Below are 13,897 nucleotides of genomic sequence, written 5' to 3'. Positions count from 1 at the left end.
ACATTGTTAGAAGAATGGCATCTACGCTAATATTAGTCTGTTTCTCTCTTATTCCGAGGTCACCGTAGCCACCAGATCCAGTCTGTATCCAGATCAGATGGTCACTGCAGTCACCCGGATCCAGTACGTATTCAGACCAGATGGTGGATCAGCACCTAGAAAGGACCTCCACAGCCCTGAAAGACAGTGGAGACCAGGACAACTAGATGAGCCCCAGATACAGATCCCCTGTAAAGACCTTGTCTCAGACGACCACCGGGACAAGACCACAGGAACCAGATGAGTCCTCTGCACAATGTGACTTTGCTGCAGCCTGAACTTGAACTGCTGGTTTCGTCTGGTCAGAGGAGAACTGGCCCCCCGACTGAGCCTGGTTTCTCCCAAGGTTTTTTCTCCATTCTGTCACTGATGGAGTTTTGGTTCCTTGCCGCTGTCGCCTCTGGCTTGCTTAGTTGGGGACACTTCATTTCCAGCGATATCATCGACTTGATTGCAAATGATTGCAAAGATCATAGTTGACGAGTTTTATATAGTTTGAGTGTTTATATAGTGTCGTTTCTTTATATATTTAATGTTAATAAGGATTGCCCTTTTCTCATTATATGTCTGTTTTATTAGATACTCATATTTATTGTGCATTTTGGAATCCCTACAGTATGCCTATAGTAGGTTAGGGTTAGGTTAGGTTACTTTATTCATACCCGCAGGTAAATTTGTCTTGCAGTAAAATGACAGTGACATCCATCCATAACACAAATTCAAAAAAACAAATTTAAAAATATAACACAACAGATAACAAAAATATGATACAAGATACATGATATAAATTCTTCAAGACTCCCCCATCCTACAGTCTTCAGCTCTTTTGTAGCCAAATACAAATCAGAGGCTGTTCCCTGTTTAAAGGCAAGTTTTTTCCTTTGTAAGCAGGACTTCACAGATTTAGTCACCCAGGGTTTGTTATTAGAATATATTTTAACACGCTTACTGGGAATTATCATGTCTTTGCATAAAGTAATATATGAGCATGTTACATCTACCAGTGAGTCCACATCATTACCACAGGTCTGTTTAAAAATGTCCCAATCAGTACAACTATAACATTCCTGCAAACAGGACACAGATTCTTCAGACCATATACTTATGTCCTTGATCTTTGCTCTCTCTCTCTTTAAAATAGTCTTGTATATGGGCAGTAAATGAATGCAATTATGATCAGCAGAGCCCAATGGAGGAAGCGGGAGAGATTTATAAGCATCCTTTACTGACCCATAACAGAGATCTAATGTCTTACCCCGTCTGGTTGGACAGGAGACATATTGCTGAAAGGTTTTGAGTGTCTGTTTAAGAGAAACATGGTTAAAATCGCCAAGAACAAAGTTAGGTGCATCCGGTGAGATCGACTGCAATCTCTATACTACATCAAATATAGTACTGGAGGCAGAGACAGAATCCGCCTTTGGATGAATGTACACTGTTGTCATGAAAAGTTGAGGAAACTCACGGGGTAAATAGAAAGGATGAAGTGAAACCGCTAAACGTTCCACATCTGGCATACAAACACGCTCTCTGACAGTCACAGAGGTACAATATCGTTTGTTGACATATAGACATACCCCGCCTCCTTGAGTTTTCCACGTTACCTCTGCCAGCTGATCCAAACGAAAAGGAGCTCCAAATCCATCAATGGATAAGTCGATGTCCCGGTCAAGCTCAGTGAGCCACGTTTCAGTAAATGCCATAATGCAGCAGTTCCTAAAATCCTGCTGTAACGAGCATTTCCCTGAAGTTCATCCACTTTATTCCTCAAAGACTGAACGTTTCCCATAATAACCGAGGGCAGAGGAACCCGGGTGAGCCGCTGCTTCCTCAGGCGTAATCTAACTCCACCTCGTTTACCCCTTTTGTGTTCACGACAGAACTGCTTTGAGACTCAGCTGAGATTGTGATGATGCTCTGCACCACTAGAGGGAGAAGAAGACGAGAAGACGACAAGTCACCTTGACCAGCTGACTAAATGAAAGTAAAAGAAAAGATAACATTTTGAGGGTTTAAACCTATGCCTGGACACTTAAGTGGCAGCTTATTGTGGTAAGCTCAGAACATATTCTTATGTAATCATAAAGATAAATTATACAAAAATTAGTAAGTTAGTAAAGGTGAATGTAAGTTATTGTGAGTTTGAAGATATTTCACTGCCAGGACAATTGTACTAGTTATACTATAAAGTAATTAGATTTGAAACAATATCAGTGAACCAATAATTGATGATTCTCTTGCACAAATGGCAGAATATGAGATGATCGTTGAATATGCGCTGATGTGCACTTAAAAAATAACTGCAGTTTTTACATTTGTTTTAGCTTACAGTACAAAAGTGCTGCTGAGTTCTGCACTTCTATTGTATCACAAGAACCACATTATTACTAAAACTACTGCATGTACATTTTTTCACTTATTAATATTAATATCCGAATCAACAGTGAGAAATGATTAGGTACCTTAGTATAATAAAACATGGAAAACAACTTAATATGTTTGCAATGTACTGAAAAATATTACTTTACAGCTCAACACCATTTTTATTATACAATGACCGTATGCCAAAAGAAAATTTATGTCATGACCCCTTTAAATGTTGATATGTATCTTGAGTGAATCATTTGTAATGCTATTATAGTCCATTTTATTAATGTCACAAATTACACTAATTTAATAATATATATCTACTGTATATAATCTACTATATATGTATCTACTGTACATAATCTAATAATATATATCTTCTATAATAATATACTAAATTATAAAAAAAAATATTTGTACTAATATTTCAAAAATGACTACATATTCTCTGTGGATTCACACTGCAAATGGTGTATGGTAAAGTTCCTCGCACATGCTGATTTTGAGTTAACTTTGAGTTTGAGTTGACCAGTAGTTAGGGGTTTTTAGTTAGCTTTGTCTGTGTGCAGTCTCAGAACGCACTGAATTGAGTGAGTTGATTTGAGTAAAAGCTCAAAACATATTTTATTGTGCAGTACAGAATCATTATCCTACACAAAACTTCACTTCACAGGTGAACATGCAAAGCTGCTAGTCTGTATTTAATTATGCTTATCTGTCTATTTAACTTTTTGCATTGTTGTGTTTCCACAAAGGTCTGAAGTCATACTTTTTGAGACACAAGAGCAGGAAGGCAGTGCTACCAAAATGAGCCTCCATGAGAAAAGAGAGAATGAAGACACTATGTCTGAAATGAGATCTCCTTCTCCCAGATCAAGCTGTTCATCTTTGTCTGATAATTGAGAGATTTATAAGCATCCTTTACTGACCCATAACAGAGATCTAATGTCTTACCCCGTCTGGTTGGACAGGAGACATATTGCTGAAAGGTTTTGAGTGTCTGTTTAAGAGAAACATGGTTAAAATCGCCAAGAACAAAGTTAGGTGCATCCGGTGAGATCGACTGCAATCTCTATACTACATCAAATATAGTACTGGAGGCAGAGACAGAATCCGCCTTTGGATGAATGTACACTGTTGTCATGAAAAGTTGAGGAAACTCACGGGGTAAATAGAAAGGATGAAGTGAAACCGCTAAACGTTCCACATCTGGCATACAAACACGCTCTCTGACAGTCACAGAGGTACAATATCGTTTGTTGACATATAGACATACCCCGCCTCCTTGAGTTTTCCACGTTACCTCTGCCAGCTGATCCAAACGAAAAGGAGCTCCAAATCCATCAATGGATAAGTCGATGTCCCGGTCAAGCTCAGTGAGCCACGTTTCAGTAAATGCCATAATGCAGCAGTTCCTAAAATCCTGCTGTAACGAGCATTTCCCTGAAGTTCATCCACTTTATTCCTCAAAGACTGAACGTTTCCCATAATAACCGAGGGCAGAGGAACCCGGGTGAGCCGCTGCTTCCTCAGGCGTAATCTAACTCCACCTCGTTTACCCCTCTTCCTCCTCTTCTTTTCCACACTCCTCGGTCCATGAGAATCTCTCAGAATAAAGTTCGGTAACTCCGGTGTAAAATACATTCCCTGAGCCAAACTAGCGAGGTTTAGCTGCAGTAACATATCTCTGGAATACTGTGTCCTCACCTGGCATACAGTCCCACGGATGTTGCATGCAAACAACAGATACAAAAGAAGTCCCAGCGTGACAAAATAGGATAAATCCATTTTCCAACTAAATCTAGAATCGCTTATTCATGTAGTTAAGACAATACAGGACAATAAAACGTTTAAAATGAATAAAACCACATAAAACAGGACGCCAAACTCTCATTCACTGCCGGTCGCTGCATGCGCATGCGCCCCCCTGCAACCGCTCACCGAGTTTGGGGGACAGGGGAACGTAGCGCGCCAGGTTGCACATGTACCCGATTCCACCGTGATGTACAGGAGCATCTGCTGAAGGAAGCAGGTGGACACACTTGCCGATGGTACCGGAGTACTCGTGCTGAAGGAGGCGTGGCCTCTACCTTTTCGAAAGAAGAGGTGGCAGTAAAGAAGGGGTGGGCAGCAAAGGGTCAGGATAAAGGGAGTCTTACCGGATGCACTTTGGATCTCCACAAAGTGGTGCACTGTCACGGATTCTCTTCTTACTTTCTGCAAATGAGCGTTGAAGTTCTCCGGCTAATTTTCACGTTGCCAAATACGCAGATGACACCGTTCTCCTCTCCCTGCTCTCAAGCTCAGAGTCTGACGATGGCCTCGTACTTCTCATGAGTTTTTCACATGGTGTGATGGAGCGGGGCTGCAAGTGAACATCTCTAAACCAAAGGAGACGGTGAGTTATTTTACAATGGAACGCTCCCACGCTGAGACCTGTGTTTATTCAGCACACGAGGGCTGACAGAGTAGAGGAGCACGAATTTCACAACCAAAAAAGATGGAGCGCTTCACGGATTTGCGTGTCATCCTTTCGCAGGGGCCATGCTAATCTTCTCTGTATCGATCCAATTTTAGTATATGTGCCGCCGTGGCGAGCACAAGACAGCAGGCTCGCTCGAGGTATCTGTACCCCTCGTGTCCCCGCAAGCTCTCTCAGAGGTGGTAGGGCCCAGTGAGCCATCGCACCACTTCGCATACCGTGCAGTACGGAGCGCGTCGGTCCTGGGGCCGGACGCACCTCGATTGATGCAACCGCTCACCGAGTTTGGGGGACAGGGGAACGTAGCGCGCCAGGTTGTACATGTACCAGATTCTACCGGGATGTACAGGAGCATCTGCTGAAGGAAGCGGGTGGACACACTTGCCGATGGTACCGGAGTACTCGTGCTGAAGGCACAAGGTGTGATGGAGCGGGGCTGCAAGTGAACATCTCTAAACCAAAGGAGACGGTGAGTTATTTTACAATTAAACGCTCCCACGCTGAGACCTGTGTTTATTCACCACACAAGGGCTGATAGAGTAGAGGAGCACGAATATCACAATCAAAAAAGATGGAGCGCTTAGGGTTTTTCATGTCATCATTTCGCAGGGGCCATGCTAATCTTCTTTGTATCGATCGATGCCTTGTAAACACTGCCTAATTAATTAATTCATTAAATGCCTCATTAATGTATTATAGAGCACAAGTCAACATTTACATCTTTTTCTTGAGAATTGCAAGTAGAAAGAATTTCTTAGACTTCAAAATACCTGCAGTACTTTAATACTGTAAAGTCTGCTTTGAACTCGATGTGGCGCTACGCACTTTTCCACATCAAAAAAAGTTTTTATGAATATGAACGTTGGTGTGGATTTTAGCATATGCTAATTAAATCTCTAATATCAAATCTGTATGTACACACATTTTATAAATTAGGCCCTTTATAACAGATATCTTGTCATGGTCAGGTTGTATACCCTGAGCAAAAATAGCATGCCCTAAGTACTTCACAGAAGTTTGGAGGTGTTTAGATGCCAACTTCTGCCCAAAAGTGTAAATCTGTTGGAATACATTGAGGAGCCCCATTCTTTTCAACCACTTTGTGCATTAGAAAATGGAGTGACTGCAAATAACTACGGATGTATTCTTGTGCATTTCAACTAGATGTACAGCTTATGTCCACCAAAGACACTGACATAATCTTTTGTAGGTCAAGCATGTACACATGTTGTGGCACACCTGACCCACCTGAGTCCGGCATTAAGAGTAGGAGGGAGGAGGCTGTCCAGAATGTGTCTTCTCATATGCCTATCCAATAAAGTTTCTGTGAGCAACTGCCTGACATTCATTTGCCACATGGTCAAATTAATTTCATCATTAGGATTGGGGCAATTTTCAGAAAGAAAAAAACAATTCTCAGTTTAGGGGATGAGGGGACATGCTCCTGGTATCAGGATGGCAACGATTTCACTGAAGTTTCTCTCCACAGGAGGTGAATCAGCGTGAATCTCAAAAGACCCCTTTGACAGATTTTGTGACTACATTTGGCAACACTGTGGGCATTCTATTGCAAAATGTTTTTGAAGCAGGGGTTGAAAACTGCTGGCTTAAATAATCTACACTGAAATGCAGTTGGGCCAGGTTTGACCTGTATATAGTGTAGTGGTGTTGGTGCTCATATTTGATCTGCAGCACATCTAACAGAACGATGGCCCATATATTTTGATAGTCCCCATTCAAATATTATTTTTTGGCTATTAATGGAGTAGCAACATCCTGACAGCACTATGAGCCTGAAGTTTGGCCATAGTGAATATTGAATTGAACTGAACTTACATTTAAGACAAAATTGACTAAATTTGTGTCCTTTTTATGTTATTGCATATCAATAAATTGAATTTTGATTATTAATATTGGCTCCATTGTTACTGTAGTCATTCTGTGTGTGTTAAAGAACTTTTAATTTACAACCCATTTTGGGTTCATTTTAGAATTTTAACCCAGCAGTATAGTAATTTTTAAACAATACTTGAGTATAAATAAATACATACATACATAAATACTGGGTTTGTCCAGTTTTGACCTGCTGCTGGGTTGCCAAAATTACCCAAATTGGGCAAGCATTTTTATTTAGAAATTTCCAAAAATGTAGAAATATTTCAGAAAGTTACTTTTAAACTAAGGGGTTCACAGTCAAATATATAGGATTCTGTATGTATATTTATTGCACTTACCCTGAACTACATGGAACAAGTAAACACCACTTTAAATTACAACCAGCAGATGGGAAGAAAAAAAAACTTTCTTCAGGTAAGTATAGTGACAATTTCTAGAAATCACAGCAGTACATAACTTCCCCATATTTCCAGTTTGTTAATCTCAATTATGTATCCTGTATTAATAGAATACCCAATAGATACAAAATACCTACAGTAGCCAATATGTATGGGTACACTATTTTTACAAAACGGGACGCAGTGGGTTTCGAAAGGGTTCCAATATGCAGAAGATGCTGGAAAAACTATTGAATGTGCATCTAGGTAACAACACACAATATTACGAATAAAGCATATGCAAACTTTTGATCAGGTTCAATTTCATAAATTGAGCTATTATTTTCTGTTGTGGACTAGATGTAAACATCTATTATATGAACTAGTTTATTTAAGGCAGTACTCAAAACAAGCAGCAATTTTTATGATCCCTCTGATTTTGCTCAAATTATTCACATTTTGCATTTTCTGTAAGGTAAACTTAGCAACTGTACAGGTAAGAATTTCACAACTAGTGCAAATATTTATCTTTATTTCCAGAGGAAAGAGACAGACACAAAACATAATTCACACAAGTATTAAAAAAAAACCATGGATGCAGAAAGGTAAACAAATTGACAATATCAATCTTCGCAGAAACAGAAGATGATCCGTTGTCCCATTTCTTTCATCTCTTCCCACAATTCATATTTCAAAAAGAAGCTCCATAGATTAACATTTTCTTTCAGTTTATTCCAATTTTCCCATTATTTCAGACTGAGAGAATCAGCAAATGCTCACAGGCAGCTTTTGTCTGTGTGGGTGACAATGTGAGCATGCAACTAAATATGTCAGTTTTCTCAAGTCAAGTATAGGTACTGTTGTCACATTAGTGATAACAACAGTATAACTGTTCAAGCCAGACACATTTTCTGCAGTTAAAATGTTACTATGAATGGTACTATTAAACTAAATGTGAAAAATTAAAGTAATATAAAACAGTTAATACCCCAACCCCACTACAAGAAGCACTAAAACAGAATTCAACTGCAGTCTTAGTGGATCTCAGTTATGCATTTATGAAAGGATGAGACTTCCACTGTTCTCCTCCATTCCCCCAAAATGTATTCCTCTATCTGTTCCAGATGTTGATGCAGGCAGTCACCGTAAACTGCAATGAGAGTTCAGATCACCCTCTGGCGCACAACCTTCTCATCTTCATGATTTTTCAATCCGCCGTCCTGCAGCAGTGGAGATATCTCTAGGGAAATAAAAATTTCCATTCGTTTACATCAAGAGGGTCAGAGATCAATGTGATCTTATGTGTCAATGAAACACACTTCCTTTTTACATATCAACATCTTAGGAAAAAATGGTCACTAGCATGAGCTGCCCTTCTTCAGAGAGGCAATGCTAGTCTTAATCTGTGAATTTATATGTAAATCAAAGATCAGCAAACTAAAAAACAAAAAGACACCTTTCAATTCAGTGTCACCATTGTTGGTGCTGGAGATTTTCTGGTCCTTTCCTGGCAATCTGCCATCCACCACATCTGTTTTAACTTGTCCAAGTGTCTGCAACAGCTGTATGGTGTCAAAAGAATCGTCTCCCCCCTCTTTTAACAACTCCAACACCTGCATACATAAAGCACAAATATTACAAAACAATCTCTTGAAGAAAAATAAAAGCTCTCACAATAGGTTTTTTAAGCCTTTAAAATATCTTAATTTCTCTGAATATTGTAATCAATATGAATTTAAACAAATGCATTAATACAATTCATTAACGCTTTAAGTATCTTAACTATATTCATGTCACATGGAAATTTCTTATAAATTCAAGAACACAAATTTACTACAATTCATCTGTAAAGTAGGGAATGGTGCTCTCTAATAGTAATTGGATGTAGGCATTTAAAATTACAAGAAGATTGTAAGATAAAAGCTACATTCAATAAAGAACTGCACCTCTCAGCAGCTTTTGATGTATGCTGCTGAATCAAATCTGCCAATTAAAAGGCAATTTAAATAAACATTTTCCACTCCAAATGCACAGTGATCAAAAGGACATGACAAAACTGGAACGCAGACTTCATAGGTATCATACAGTAAGCAGGTAATGTCTGGAGGGTTCTTTCCCAGAATCTATGCAACAACAAAGACAGCAAAACCTGATCAACACACCTTTAGGCACTTATAACTCTTCAGCTCACTGAGGTTCTCCTCCAGAAACAGCAGATATAGTGCTTGATCATCCCAGGTCACCTGCCCAAACTGCATTACCCCTATAGTGGGTAACATCTCATACGGTTTCAAGAAGCCCATGGTCCTTCTGAATGGAACCAACATGGCGTACAAGCACAATGGCAACAGCAGCAAATACACACAAAGATTGATGTAGCTCAGGAGCTGAAAGATGCCCACGGCAATTAGCTTGCACTGCATGGCCGGAGGTACTGAGGAGTCGTTGATAACCGCGCCAGTTCGAATGTCACATTGAAACTCATCTGTGATGGAGAGACGGATGTAATAGCAAAGGTAGATGCAGGCTAACATGAGGGCCAAGAAAGTGATGGTGCGGCAGAGGAGGTACCGGATCAGTAATCCTCGAGAGAAGCGTTTGGTCTTCAGGTACTGCTCCACCAGAGGATATTTAAAGTAGCTCTCGGTAAGATCTCTCACAGAGCTAAAGAAAAAACATGCAAGAATAACAGGATTTAAATGTTATAGGTATGTAATAGGAAATGGCATGATTGGTGAGAGATGATGGTGAAAAGGAAATATAATTTGTGAATATGGCAATTTTTATAGAAACATACTGATGGGAGGTTAGTTTGAGTGTGCGCGTATGTATTTCAATAACTCCCACAGAGTGAAACCATGTGACAGTTCTGTGTGCTCTGTAAACCCAGTCACTCTTCAGGTGTCAAGAAGAACTGTCAGACATTTTCTCTGCTCTTTGTGCGTGTGTCCAGTTTACCTGTGTGAGCCCATGCGGGCTGACTCGGAGTCCAGTTTTCCTGCTGTGTAAAGGCATTTAGATAGTTTGATGGCTCTGTTATAGGAACGGTCCAGTTCTTCCATTATAAAGGTCAGATCAGAAGAAAGCACAGGAGCTCCTGTGAACCGCCAAAACAACGCTGGCATGTAAACTGATACTGCCACCAGCAAAAGGATATAAGGGAAAAACTGCAGAGAGAGAGGAGAGGAGTTCATTTTAGGGGCTCATGTGTCCTACAACGCATTCATGATTTTCTTCCATTTATTTATTTATTTGGAAAAAACATTCTTTAATACTATTTGAGGTGATTATCTTATTGATAAATCTTGACGTGAAGGTGAATTGTGTGAATTCTCTAGTAGCACCAAAGAGATTGCGAAAATAATTACTAATCTTTTAAACCTCTTTAGACTGCTGTATGTTTGGAAAAATAAAATTATGTTTGTTATTGTTTCAGCTTTTGCATATCCACTAACAAACTTTAGAGATTTAACCTGACTTAGGGCTGGACAATAATTCGATATCAATATGTATCGCGATATAATTTTTTTCAATAACGGTGATATGATTTTTAAACGCATTTCCGATATTTCGATATACATTACCAGTTGTATCACTCTAAAAGCGCCTCCTGCTGGCAGAGAATGAGTTTTCATTTTAAATAAGCCCCCGTAAATGGCGCATCATGCACGTGAGGTTATCTGACGGAGAGACGCAAAGCAGTTTAAAGCAGAGTCCTGCACGGGTGCTGTTAGGTAAACCTGCATCCGCAGTAGCTACACAACAGAACACCCGACCCGTTATCCGACAGCAGCCAGCACCAATTTAATTCTGTACCCGACCCGCGACCTGAACCGCACCCGCATTAAATAGGCTACTGCATCAGTAAGGCAAAATGATTTATTTTCTCATGTAACACAAGCAATCAAACCAAAATAGGCATTTTAAGTTGGTGCTTTGAAGAGAAATAGACAAGCAGCGCAACAGAGGAACGATAAGAACGCGCATCCTTCCTGTATACAATACAAACTTTTGCCTACATCTTGTGAACAATCTGCCAAGCTGTTTTGAACAAATGTGCATAAACTACATACTTAAATCTTCATAAATGAAAAGAACATATTTAGATATGACTTTACTGTTAAGTGCCATTGTCTCCCTTAAACTCTGCAGTAGGCTATGCGGCCGTTAGTCCTTTACAGAAGCATTAAAAATAAATCTTAAAAATAAAATGATATAGGCTACAGAAAGCGAGCAACGAGAGCTCCCAAGCTGTCATTCACTTCAGCTGGCTGAGGAACAAGATTGGTCCACTGGTTAGGTTTTGCCGTCCCATAGCGCAGTCATATGACTTTTTTGATGCGCATGGAGGAATTTACTCGGCAAATGCATTTCCATCTCCTTTTATGTGCATTAACCCTTTTTTACACAAGACAAAACCCACCTTAAGCGAGCGTAAAAACATTTTTGCGAATTTTCATTCGAAATTTGCCGTTTCCATCACTCGTTTCTGATGCGATACTTCAAAATGTGCATACAGCGTGATGGAAACATAGCTATCGACAATCCTTTATATTTTCTCAAGGCCTCATAAAACCTTCCAATTCTCTAAACTACCGGACTGTATACATGATATTAAAAGATGGATTATTAATAATTTTGTACTGCTTAACTAAAAAAAAAGGCCTTACTAATTGACCTAAAATCCTCCAAAGAAGAAATGCAGTTCAGGCCATGCCTGCCTGAACAATGAATAAATCCGCATCACCAGTTAGAAATGAGTGTGAAGTGAAACTCTTGAGAAACGAAACAAACAACATATGACTTTTAAGCATAATATCTCATGATGCGCGTGAGAAAGTGACATACCGACAGACACTTCCTGCGCGAAGGCCAGAGAGATGAGCAGCAGAGGCAGCCCCACCGCGACACAGGTGACCATCTTATCCAGCGCCAGATCCAGCCGGATGCCTTTGTACCTGTTCTCTGTCGCGGGCTCCTTGAGCACGAAGTCCGAGAACACATACTCTGTGGCGGCGTGCGCTATCGCCATGACTCTCTCTTCTATAATCTGCAAACCCTCTAATCACAAACATCCATCCGACTTTGGACCGACTGAAAAAGAAAGCGGACGCTTGCTCAAAATGTGCGCATTCTCTCAATAGTTACAGGCTTTACGTATGAACAGTGATTGGTTTGAGATGTAAACACGCAAACATCGACACTTTCGTTGTTGTTCTTCTTCTTCTTCTTGAAATTGTATTTACAAAAGGGTGTATTTCCGCCACCAACTGGCATGGAGATCAAAAAGTGACTTACTTCCTTCCTTTTTTGTTTTAATTCTCTCCCACAAATTAGTTATTTTAAGGAACTGAAAAAAATAAAACTATAGCATTCGGTAACACTTTACTTGAATAAGACGTGCATAAGACTGACATGACACCTTCATAATCATGACACATGAAGGAGGTTTTATGCATGTTTATGACAACTGTCATTAAGTGTCTTTCACTCAGTTATGCCATGTTTAATGCAAATATGAGATTATTTGACCTAACCCTAACCCTAACCGTAGCCCATAACAAAGACATCTCAAACAATGTCATTTTTGCATTAAAAAGTACATAAACAATGTGTCATGTCATGATTATGAAGGTGTCATGTCAGTCTTATGCACACCCCTTCAAGTAAAGTGTAACCTAGCATTCATTCCTTGAGTTATTTTGTTAAAATATATCTCGGTGTAAATTGCATTTTGCATTAGCATCCTTCTTTCAGTCTCGTATTTCTGACAGTACAATATAACATCTTCCACTGTTTCTTCTTGTCCACAAAATTCACACCTTCCCGTATCATGTTGACCCATTTTAAAAAGTGTACTCTTTAATCTTGTGTGACTAAATCTCATCCTCGATATTACGATCTCCTCTCTCCCACTTTCCTTTGAACTCTGTAAAACCACCGACCTTTCTCCTCCTTACCCCATTGTTTTTGCCACCTTTCCTTCAGTCTTTTCTTAATAATACTCTTGATTTCATTCTTACTTAGATTAACAATTCAGTTAATGTCGTTGTTTTTAACTGCTTCTTTATCTGCAGTTTCATGTCCTTGGACACCAATATGCGCCGGCACCCATACAAATACCACTGTACTCCCCATCATTTGACTTCTATATAACATTTGCATTATTTCCATTAAAATGTCTGGTCTACTTTCCGAGTGACTGTACTGTCAACTAGCCAAAGATGAACATGAATCTGAATAAACAATTGATTTCAAATGTTTCTTATCTCTTCTATCCACTGTATTGCTAATAATAGTGCGATCATTTCCCCATGTGTATAAACTGATAACTCATCACTGATGATAAATGAAATTCTGGAACAGTAAACGCTACTCCTACCTTATTGTCTAAACTCTTTGATGCATCTGTATAGATCTGAACATAGCTGTAGTACTCATTAATATATTCCTGCACATTATATAAATTACATTCCTTACCTTTATTGTTCTGTTCTAACAATGTAAAATCTACTGTAGCATCTGAAAGTAACCAAGGTTTTATTACAGGTAGCGGTACAGTTGGACTAACATTTAACTGATTAACTTCAAGTTCTGTTGCTTTCTGTATCACTGCCCAACCAAAACTTTTAATTTTCCTCCTCTCTTTTTCCCAACAGGGCTTTAAAGTATCTAGTGTTGGGTGCTCTTGACTATGGCCTTGTAAATTAACCCAATAATTCACTGATAACTGTAC

The 13,897-nt window shown here is 39.4% G+C and overlaps 1 protein-coding gene and 1 pseudogene across 1 annotated transcript; one reads left to right on the top strand and one right to left on the bottom strand.

Annotated features, from left to right (window-relative positions):
* The window catches only part of LOC107598626 (uncharacterized), a 10,483-nt pseudogene extending 5,702 nt beyond the window's left edge, over positions 1–4,781 (top strand).
* A 2,943-nt stretch (positions 4,782–7,724) lies between these two features.
* LOC107598624 (pannexin-1-like) lies at positions 7,725–12,385 on the bottom strand. Its single transcript, XM_016290018.1, has 5 exons — positions 12,010–12,385; positions 10,120–10,363; positions 9,324–9,825; positions 8,618–8,774; positions 7,725–8,401 (listed from the first exon to the last, which is right to left on the bottom strand). The coding sequence occupies exons 1-5, from the start codon at positions 12,191–12,193 to the stop codon at positions 8,325–8,327; spliced, it is 1,164 nt and encodes a 387-aa protein (XP_016145504.1). The 5' UTR covers positions 12,194–12,385; the 3' UTR covers positions 7,725–8,324.
* Between the last annotated feature and the right edge of the window lie 1,512 nt (positions 12,386–13,897).

The sequence above is a fragment of the Sinocyclocheilus grahami genome, unplaced genomic scaffold (assembly GCF_001515645.1).
Source record: "Sinocyclocheilus grahami isolate Dianchi unplaced genomic scaffold, SAMN03320097.WGS_v1.1 scaffold253.1, whole genome shotgun sequence".
In the NCBI taxonomy this organism is placed as follows: domain Eukaryota; kingdom Metazoa; phylum Chordata; class Actinopteri; order Cypriniformes; family Cyprinidae; genus Sinocyclocheilus; species Sinocyclocheilus grahami.
The sequence above is the reverse complement of the archived record's forward strand: the minus strand, read 5'-3'. Positions and strand labels throughout refer to the sequence as shown.